This window comes from Neofelis nebulosa, chromosome 11 (assembly GCF_028018385.1).
Source record: "Neofelis nebulosa isolate mNeoNeb1 chromosome 11, mNeoNeb1.pri, whole genome shotgun sequence".
Taxonomy (NCBI): Eukaryota; Metazoa; Chordata; class Mammalia; order Carnivora; family Felidae; genus Neofelis; species Neofelis nebulosa.
Genome location: NC_080792.1, coordinates 62,201,098 through 62,212,448, shown reverse-complemented (window position 1 = coordinate 62,212,448; position 11,351 = coordinate 62,201,098). Strand labels below are relative to the sequence as shown.

Below are 11,351 nucleotides of genomic sequence, written 5' to 3'. Positions count from 1 at the left end.
AGATCTTTTACCTCTTTGGTTAGGTTTATTCCTAGGTATCATAATGGTTTTTGGTGCAATTGTAAATGGAATCGATTCCTTGATTTCTTTTTCTGCTTCTGTTCATTATTGGTGTATAGAAATGCAACAGATTTCTGTACGTTGATTTTATATCCTGTGACTTTGCTGAATTTAAGTCTTAGTTCTAGCAATTTTTTGGTGGAGCCTTTCAGGTTTTCTGCATAGAGCATCATGTCCTCTGCAAATAGTGAAAGTTTGACTTCTTCTTTGCTGATTTGGATGCCTTTTCCTTCTTTGTGTTGTCTGATTGCTGAGACTAAGACTCCCAATACTATGTTAAATAGTAATGGTGAGAGTGGACATCCTTTTCTTGTTCTTGACTCTGGAGGAAAAGATCTTAGTTTTTCCCTATTGAAGGTGCTTTTAGCTGTGGGTGTTTCATATGTGGCCTTTATGATGTTGAGGTACGTTCCATCTATACATACTTTTTGAGGGTTTTTATCAAGAATGGGGATGCCTGGGTGGCTCAGTTGGTTGAGTGTCCGACTTCAGCTCAAGTCATGATCTCACTGTTTGTGAGTTCAAGCCCTACGATGGGGTCTGTGCTGACGGCTCAGAACCTGGAGCCTGCTTTAGATTCTGTGTCTCCTCTCTCTGCCCCTCCCCTTGCTTGCGCTCTGTCTTTCTCTCTCTCTTTTTCTCTCAAAAGTGAATTAATATTTAAACAACAACAACAAAAAGCATGGATGCTATATTTTGTCAAATGCTTTTTCTGCATCAATTGAGAGGATCATATGGTTCTTATCCTTTCTTTTATTAATGTGGTGTATCATGTTGATTGATTTGTGATGTTAGTCTTTAATCGGGAATAGATGTTGGGCTTTGTCAAATATTTTTGTTCTGCATCTATTGGGATTTTTTTTTGAAATTTTTTTGTAAATTTTTTTGATGTTTATTTTGGAGAGAGAGAGCGAGAGACAGAGGGAGCAAGGGAGGAGCAGAGAGAGAGAAAGACACAGAATCCAAAGCAGACTCCAGACTCTGAACTGTCAGCACAGAGCCTGACGCAGGGTTGGAACCCACAAACTGTGATATCATGACCTGAGCTGAAGCTGGACACTCAACCAACTGAGCCACCCAGGTGCCCCTATCATTCTTATATATTAGTCTTCACTACGGTGAATTACACTGATGATATTTGAATGTTAAAACAAACTTTCATTCCTAGGATAAACCCCACTTGGTCATAATGTATTATGATTTTTCTATATTGTTTGACTCAATTTTTTAATATTTGGGTAGGAATTTTTGCATCTATGTTCATTAAGGATATTAGTATGTAGTTTTCTTTTCCTTTCAGTAATGTCTTCCTTTCAGTAATTTTGAAATCAGGGTAATGTTGGCTTCATAGAAAGAATTGAGAAGCATTTCCTCATTTCCTGAATTTTCTGTAGAACTGGTATTATTTCCTCCTTAAATGTCTGGTAGAATTCCCCAATCAAGCTATCTAAGCATGGACTATTCTTTGTGGAAGGTTTTTAACTAAAAAATCACTTCTTTCAATAAATATATGGCTTGTTAGGTTATCTGAAAAGTGAGCTTTGGTAACTTGTATCTTGTAAAGAATTTGTCCAGTTCATCTAATTTGTCAAGTTTATTGGCCTAAAGTTGTTCATAATACCAATTATTATCATTTTAATATATGCAGAATCTGAAGTGATGTCAACTCTCTCCTTCTTGATATTGGTAATGTGTCTTTTTTTCCCCCCCTGGTCAGTCAGGCTATTGATTTTCTCAAAGAAAGAGCTTTTACTTTCATTCATTAATTCTCTCCATGCTCTCCCACCCTATTTTCAATTTCATTGATTTTCACTCTGTTCTTGTCCTTTCTGTTTTCTTCTCGGGTCTTATTTCCTCTCCTTTGTCTTGTTTCCTAAGGTAGAAGCTAAAATCATTGATCTGAGAATTTTTTCTTTTCTAATACAAGTTTAGGGCAATAAAAATTCATCCAACTCCTGCTTTAGCTTTGTCCCACAGGTTTTGATGTACTTTAATTTTTATTCAGTTTTTAAAACTTTGTATCTTCCCTTTCCGTTTCTTCTGTGACCTATGGATTATTAAAGTATGCTATTAAGTTTCCAAGTATTTTGATGATCTTTTTCCAGATATATTTCCTGATATTGATTCCCAACTTAATTCCATTGTGGTCAGAGAACACACTTTGTATAGTTTGATTCCTCTTTTTTTTTTTTTTTTTGGCTCAGAATAAGTTTTAACTTAAATGCTCCATGTGCAATTCACAATAATGTGTATTCTGCCGTTGATGGGGGTTGTTTTCTATAAATGCCAAATAGGTTAAATTGGTTGATCATGTTGTTCAAATCTTCAGTATACTTGCTGATTTTCTAATTTTCTGTCAATTATTGAAAGAAGGATTTGAAAGCGCCAAATATAACTGTTAAGTTGTGGTTCTGTCAGTCTGTGCTCCACACATCCTAAAGCTCTCTAGATGAGTGCAACGATGTTAGGATTATTATGTCCTCTTGATGAATTCACCTCTTTATCATGAAAAATTATACTTTTTCTAAGTCCTTGGTAAAACTGCTTGCTCTGAAATTGTCTTATACTTCTTTGCTTTGAAATCTACCTTGTCTATTCAGTTTTCTTTCGATTAGTGTGAGCATGGTATATCTTTTTCTATTTTTGTATTTTCCATCTATTTGTCTTTTTATTTAGAGTGGGATTTTGGGGGTTTCTGGTGGCTCAGTTCGTTAAGTGTCCGACTCTTGGTTTTGGCTCAGGTCATGATCTCATGGTTTGTGAGTTCGAGTACCACATCTGGCTCTGAGCTGATGGTGTGGAGCCTGCTTGGGATTTTCTCTCTGTCCCTCTCTCTCTGCCCCTCCCCTGCTCGTGCTCTCTCTCTCTCAAAATAAATAAATAAATAATCAACAAAAAAATTACTTTTAAACAAAGTTAAAAAAAAATAAAGTGCATTCCTGTATGCAGATATGGTTGCATTTTTTTTCTTTTTGCCATTCTGACAATCTCTGCCTTTAAATTAAGTTGTACAATTTAAATTAGGTTGTACAATTTACATTTAATGTGATTATTGATATGATTCATTTAATTTTTTAATGTTTTTTAAAATTTATTCTTGAGAGAGAGAGCACGAATGGGGTGTGGGACAGGGAAAGAAGGGGACAGAGGATCTGAAGTGGGCTCTGTGCTGGCAGCAGCAAGCCCAATATGGGGCTCGAACTCACAAACTGCAAGATCATGACCTGAGCTGAAGTCAGATGCTCAACTAACTGAGCCTCCCAGGTACCCCTTATTTTATTGTTTTTAAGTTTGTTTATTTATTTATTTTGAGAAAGAGAAAGAGCATGCAAGCAGGGGAGGGACAGAGAGAGTAGGTGAGAAAGAGAATCCTAAGCAAGCTCTACACTATAAACCCAAAGCCTGACATGGGACTTGAACTCAAGAACCTTGAGGTCATGACCCTAGCAGAAACCAAGAGTTGGAAGTTCAACCAACTGAGCTACCCCGGTGCCCCAATATGATTGATTTTAAATCTATCATCTTGCAATTTGCTTTCTCTTTGTTTCATCTGTTCTTTGTTTTCTTTCTCCCCCTCCCCCCCTACCCTTTATTTTGGATTGAGTATTCTTTTATTATTTTTTTAAAAAATTTTTGATGTTTATTTGTTTTTGAGAGAGAAAGAGAGAGACAAAGTGCAAGTGGGGGAGGGGCAGAGAGAGATGGAGACACAGAATCTGAAGCAGGCTCCAGGCTCTGAGCTGTAAGCACAGAGCCCAATGCGGAGCTTGGGCTCACCAACTGTGAGATCATGACCTGAGCCAAAGTTGGATGCTTAACCAACTGAGCCACCCAGGTACCCTGAGATTTTAAAAAATAATAGAAAAGATCAATGAAACGAAAACTTGGTTCTTTGAAAAGATAAACAAAATTGGTAATACTCTAGCCAGACTCATCAAGGAAACAAAGAGGACCCAAATAAATAAAATCAGAAATGAAAGAGGTGAAATTGTAAAGGACACCACAGAAATATGAAGAATTACAAGAGACTACTATGAAAATTATATGCCAAATTGGACAAATCAAATTGGACAATCAAGAAAAAATGGTAAATTCTTACAAACACTAAATCTCCCAAGTCTAAATCATGAAGAAATAAAAAATCTGAATAGACCAATTACAAGTAATGATTTTGAAGCAGTAATTTAAAAACTCCTGAAAAACAAGTCCAGGACCAAACAGCTTCACAGATGAATTCTGTGAAACGTTAAGAGTTAGCAGGGGGCGCCTGAGTGGCTCAGTCAGTTAAGTGTCCAACTCCTCCAAGGTCATGATCTCACAGTTCGTGAGTTTGAGCCCCGCGTCGGGCTCTGTGCTGACAGCTCAGAACCTGGAGCCTGCTTCGGATTCTGTGTCTCCCTCTGTCTGCCTCTCCCTTGCTCACACTCTGTCTCTTGCATTGTCTGAAAAATAAATAAACATTAAAAAAAAAGAGTTAGTAGTTATTCTTCTCAAATTACTCCAAAAAATCAAAGAGGAAGCAAAGCTTCTAAACTCATTTTATGATGCCAGCATTACCCTGATACCAAAATACTAAGCCACTATGCAAAAAAAGAGAACTATAGCCCAATATCCTTGAAGAACATGGATGCAAAAATCCTCAACAAGATATTAGCAAACTGAATTCAATAATACATTAAAAGGAGCATACACTCCTTTTAATCAAGGAGGGATTTATTCCAGGGATATAAGGATGGTTCAACATCTACAAATCAATCAATATGATACATCACATTAAGAAGATGAAGGATAAAAGTCATATGATTATCTCAATAGATGCAGAAAAAGAGCATTTGGCAAAATTAAACATCCATATGATAAATTCAGTATACAAGAAATGTACCTCAATATAACGGGTATGGAAGAACAAAAATGGGTATAGAAGAAATGTATCCCAATGTAATAAAGACCATATATGACAAACATACAGCTAACATCATACTCAATGGTGAAAAACTAAAAGCTTTTTCTCTAAGATCAGGAACAAGACAAGGATGCCGGCTCTCACCACTTTTATTCAACATAGTATTGGAAGTCTTAGCCATTATACTGGGAAATAAAAAGAAATAGAAGGCATTGAAATTAGAAGGGAAGAAGTAAAACTATCATTATTTGCAGATGATATGATACTATACATAGAAAACCCTAAAGATTCCACCAAAAAAATATTAGAACTAATAAATGAGTTCAGTAAAGTCTCAGGATACAAAAATAACATACAGAAATTGGTTGCATTTGTATGTACTAAAAATGAGCTATCAGAGAAATTGAGAAAACAATCACATTTAAATTTGCACCAAAAAGAGTAAAATACCTAGGAATAAATTTAATCAAGGAAGTGAAACACTCGTACTTTGAAAACTATAATACATTGATGAAAGAAATTGACAACACAAACAAATGGAAAGATATTCCATGCTCATGGATTGGAAAGATTAACATTGCTGAGGTGTCCATACTACTGAAGAGGTGGGGGGGGGGGGGATTGATGAAACAGGTGATGGGGATTAAGGTGTATACTTGTCATGATGAGCACTGTGTAATGTATGGAATTGTTTAATCACTATATTGTACACCTGAAATTAACATAACACTGCATGTTAGCTATACTGAAAGTAACATTAAAAAAAAGAAAAAAAATGTCCATACTACCCAAAGTAATGTACAGATTCAGTGTAATCACCATCAAAATGCCAATAGCATTTGAACAAAGAACAAAGCATCCTAAAATTAGTATGGAACCACAAAGACCTCCAAATAGCCAAAACAATCTTGAGAAAGAAGAACAAAGCTGGAGGTATCATACTCCCTGATTTCAAACTATATTACAAAGCTATAAAATCAAAACAGTTTGGTACTGGCACAAAAACAGATATAGACCAGTGGAATAGAACAGAGAGCTCAGAAACAGAACAAAACAAAATAATATGCATATATGGTCAATTAATCCATGACAAAGGAGGCAAGAATATACAATGGGGAAAAGACAGTCTCTTCAATAAATGGTGCTGGGAAAACTGGACAGCCACATGGAAAAGGATGAAACTGGATTACTATTTTGCACTTTATACAAAAATAAAATCGAAATGGATTAAAGAGTTGAATGTAAGACCTGAGACCATAAAATTCCTAGAAGAAACCATAGGCTGTAAGCTCTTTGACATCAGTCTTAGCAATAACTTTTTAGACCTGTCCCTTCAGGAAGGAGGGCAACAAATCTAAAATAAATGGGATTACATTAAACTAAAAAATGTTTGCACAGAGAAGGAAACCATCAACAAAATGAAAAGGTAATATGCTAAATGAGAGAATAGATTTGCAAGTCATACATCTGATTAGGGGTTAATATCCAAAAGATAATAAGGAACTTATCTAACTTAATGTTTAAAAACCCCAAATAACCTGATTAAAAAATGAGCAGAAGACTTGAATAGACATTTCTTCAAAGAAGGCATACAGATGGCCAACAGGCACATGAAAATATGTTCAAAATCTCTAATCATCAGGGAAATGAAAACCAAAACCACAATAAGATATCAACTCACACTTGTCATATTGGCTATTATAAAAAAAATAATAATATGTGTTAGTGAGGATGTGCAGAAAAAGGAACCTTCATACACTGTTGGTGGGAATGTAAATTGGCTCAGCCACTGTGGAAAACAGTGTGGAGTTCCTCAAAAATTAAAAATAGAACTACCATATGATCCAGCAATTCCACTTCTAGGTATTATCCAAAGAAAGCGAAACACCAATTGGAAGAGATATACATACCCCTATATTCATTGCAGCATTATTTATAGTAGCTAAACATGGAAGCAGCTTAAGCATCATAGATGAATGGATAAAGATGTGGTATATTACTCATCCATAAAAAAGAATGAAAATTTGCCATTTGTAATAACATGGACGGACTTAGAGGGTATTATGCCAAATGAAATAAGTCAGACAGAGAAAGACAAGTACCGTATGATCTCACTTATATGTGGAATAAAAAAAGAAAACAAACAAAACAGAAATGGACTCATAGATTCAGGAAACCACCTGTTGGTTACCAGATGGGGAAGGATTGAGTGGTGGATGAAATAGGTGAAGGGGATTAAGAAGTACAAACTTCCAGTTATAAAATAAATAAGTTATGGGGATGTAATGTACCACTTAGAGCATATAGTCAATAATATTGTAAGGACTTTGTATAGTGACAGATGGTATTTAGACTAATGGGGATCACTTCATAATATATAAAAATATCAAGTCACTATGTACATCTGAAACTAATAGGATACTGTATGTCAATTATACTTTGATAAAAAACATTTTTAATAACGATATGAATTTACCATTTTTTAAAAAAAAGTAGGCCTCATGCTCAGAGTGGAGCTTGAATTCATGACCCTGAGATCAAAAGTCAGATGCTTAACCCACAGAGCCACCCAGGTGCCCCCAACTTACCACTGTTTTAAACAGTCCCTTATAGATGAATGTTTATTTCCAATAATTGTGACTACAAACAATGCTGTAATGATTAACCTTGTGCTCACAGCATTTTGCATGTGTGCAAGCTCGTCATTAGGGTACATTTTCATAAATGGAATATCCAGGTTAAAGAATACACGCATTTAACATTTAGGCAGACATTGCCAAATTCCCTTCTATAGGCTTTCACCATTCCGTGTGCTCACCAGTTATTTCTGAGAATGCCTAGCCAGCAGAGTGAGTTGTCAATATTTTGGATTTTGCCACTGTGACAGGTGAGAGATTTTGTTACCATTTTAATGTCTGTTCTTCCAGATCTTTCCCAACTGTATATGTGCATATACGACATTTCTGATGCCACCTTTGTACCCCTCCTCAGCCTCATCTCCTGCCTTTCCTGTTCCTCCCCATCCATAACATTAGCTATCATTTATATCATACATACTACTGGTAGAGCTAATAGGAAACAGAGGGACATGTAAAACTTGGCTCCAAAGTCCTCTCTCTACTTCACAGTCATGGTGTGCGAAACAGTGTGCAGTTCCACTGAGTTCATTTGAGAATCATTTTTTTTTGAAACGGTTCCTGATGGGCCCAAGCTTGACGTCCCAACACTTTTATTATTGCATTTAGCTCACTGGTTTGTGATTATTTGGGCTGCTCTCCTAGTGTTGGGAATGTGTGTTTTGGCATTTTCAGAGCCTTGGACGTTGCCGCCACTGACTGATTAGGCGCTCAATAAAATATTTCACGAGTGACTTAGCGTGTGTAAATGCCCAAAATGTCGAGAATGGCCTCGCACCTTGACAGGTAAAGGTCCATTTGTCTGGGGCCCCAGCAGCCTGGGCTGCTGCCTCCCGACAGCCCCCGGCTGGTCCCGCCCCCCAGCCTGCGCCCCGCCTCCAGCCCCTCCCTCCACCCGCCCTGCAGGCTCTTCTCCTTTCCCTTGGGCCTCGCCTCCAGCTCCACCCTCGCGCCCCGCCCGCCACCCCAAGCTTCTCCCCTTAGACCACGCCTCTACACCCGCACCCCTCCCTCCTCCCTTAAGCCCCGCCTCTAGCCCTGCCTTCCTCCCTTCTTCCTTCTGCCCTACCCACTGGCTTCCACTCGCTCTCCACGCTCCTCCTGTTTAGGCCCCGCCTCTAGCCCAGGTGGAGAGAGGACGCTGCGGAGCCGTAGGAGCAGCTCTGGACCGGAGTGCCCGCCCTACGGCTGACGTTAGCACGCCGGGAGGGGCGGGGTCTGGAGAAGACGCGCGCGTCGAGAGTGTGGGCTCGCCTGTGAGCCGTGGGCCCGTAGCGTCGTTCACGAACTCTCTGCTCCGAGCTGTCTCCCGCGGCCCGAGGCCAGCCGTCGCCGCCTGCCCTACGCCGGCCGCCCAGCCGCGCCTGCGCAGCGCCCCCGGCCCGAGCGGGCGGCGCTGGCGGCCATGGCGCACCGCTGCCTGCGGCTGTGGGGCCGGGGCGGCTGCTGGCCCCGCGGCCTGCCACTGCTGCTCGTGCCTGGCGGCCGCATGGGCCCCACCGAGCGGTCCTGCCTCCGCACGGTGAGTCCCGGAGGCCCAGCGCCCTCCGCCTCCGGCCCGGCTCGGCCCTCGGGCCCGCTTCCGGCCCTGGAGAGCAGGGCGTCAAGGTCACCGGCCCCTGGGCGCGCTCGCGGGCGTCAGGGGCGGCTTCCTCGCGTGAATGAGGCCGCGTGCGCTGCGTGTTCCATGCCAGGACGCCCTGCGTTTCAGATCATTTATCTCGTGGGTCACATCAGCGTGTCAGACCCTTGGTAGAGAATTGGATTTTTGAAAACGGGTAGAATCAGATATTTGTGCGTCAGGGAGCTTCAAAATAATCATCTGGGAGGGTCCTCTGACTTGATTCAGGGCCGAACCATATTACAGGTAAAGCAACTGAGACCAACAAACGTTAAGGAATTTGTTATATCTCCAGCACGGGTTGCCTTACTTTGAGCTGCTTTCATGGTATTGGAAAAATAGAAAGCAGGTGCTGTGCATGTGTTTTAAGGGTCGGCAGCCTGAGCGTGATTTAATGATAGCACAGGTTTTGGAGGTAAGCTACTCAACCTCTGAACCCCCATTTCCCCATCTGTTGAATGGGACTATTGCTGGCATTCTGGGTCTGCCCCATAGTAGATAATACATACTAACGATGATTATTAATAACGTCACCTCTTCAGAGTAGAGGATGTTTTTAGTTGCATAAGAAGCCCTGTCCTCAGTGGGAGGCTATTTCTCTCTTGGTGGTAACAGGGCTCCACACGTATGGGCTATGGTAATACCGTTTTCTGGAGTGAGGATAGTGTGTTGTCACAGGACCGTGGCTGTAATCTGTCAAGTAAAGGTTCATGTGATGGGTAGGCGATATCAGCTATTTCAGTGACAGTTTCTTGCTGTCTGCCAGTTTTTTAGAGACCAGCCTTGCATTGGTTCCTTGGAGCATGGGGCAAAAGAGCATGGTGGTTAAGGCCCTGGAGACAGTCACAGGAACCTGCCACTTACTAGCCAGATGCCCTTGAGGAACCACTTTCAGCCTCTCCACTTAAAAGGGCATATTAATAGTACCTGCATTCATGATTTTTACTCTTCGAAGCTTTGTTGCCTGTCTTGGGTATCTTAATTTGTTTCTTACTCCCTACTGCCCTGCACTAGGCCTCATGTTTCCTGCATTACATCCATTTTGCCATAGTATCTTGCCGTCTCCTTTTGTCCCTAGTAAATACTGGACTCAGACCTGTAATGAGCAGGTAGGGATCTGCCTTGTGAGTTTGCAGTTTTTATGTCAGGAATCTTGTCTGGGCCCTTTCTCTTTTGAGTGGCACCGTTGTCCTGTGAGTCTTCCACGCTGAGGTATAAAGAAGTCCCCTGTTCTGATAGCAATAGCTGATTGATTGGGGAATCTGTGACACATTCCCTGGGGACATTAGGGCATTCTTGTGCTACCTGCAAGGGAGTCTGAAAGGACTTTGTCCTTTAGGTTTGTGCTGCTGTTAAAGGTCAGAGACAAGAACGATTCTCACAGTTTTCTTGGGGAAGACTTTGATGTGAGATGTCCGTTCTCAGGTTTTATGCTCAGAGAAATAAGACTGATGATAAAGCAGCTAAAAATTGCTCCTAATGTCAAACATAAAAGATAATCCTCTAAAATGAGGTGCTCTGAACTTAAATCTTGTGAGTTGATATTTTTTTTATATTATCCTTTGAATGGGCTTGGATTAGATAAGCAGAGAAAAGTTTCATTGATGGTGCCTGTAGAGAAAATAACTTCAGCATTAAAAGTAGTTATAGGATTATTGCTAGAGGTATTCCAGGTCAGCACGATTTGAAGATAGAGCCTGAAGGTGGTTTACTGGCCAATAAGTATTTATGGAGTACATACCTTGTGTCCAATTCTGTACTTTATGGTGACATAAAGACCTACTTGATAAGGTGATGATGAGCACTTACTCTCAAAAAGCTTTCAGAGTAATTGGAAATGATCATTTGAATCTAGGTATCATCATACGATTTTAACAGTGCTTTTTACATGCATTATTACATTTGATCCTCATGGTAGCATCCCTGGGAACTAGTCGTTTTCTCCCATTATAGATGCGTAACTGAAGTTCCTACCAGATGTGTTAAAGATCATCAGTCAAAAAATTCAGATTTCCAGCTTTAACAGAATTAAAAATTGTGACACCGTCTGCCTGGTGATTATGGTTCCTTCAAATTCCAGACCTAGATGTCACTACTTGTAATATCCTTAGGTGTAATCACTTCCTCTTCT

At 40.2% G+C, this 11,351-nt stretch overlaps 1 protein-coding gene across 1 annotated transcript in view; it reads left to right on the top strand.

The window, feature by feature from the left end:
• The first annotated feature begins 8,791 nt into the window (after positions 1-8,791).
• AFG3L2 (AFG3 like matrix AAA peptidase subunit 2) overlaps positions 8,792-11,351 on the top strand; it is a 40,843-nt gene continuing 38,283 nt past the window's right edge. The window contains exon 1 of the mRNA XM_058692760.1: positions 8,792-9,121. Coding sequence (XP_058548743.1) covers positions 9,005-9,121 — 117 coding nt within the window. The 5' untranslated portion in view covers positions 8,792-9,004. The remainder of the gene's footprint in view (positions 9,122-11,351) is intronic.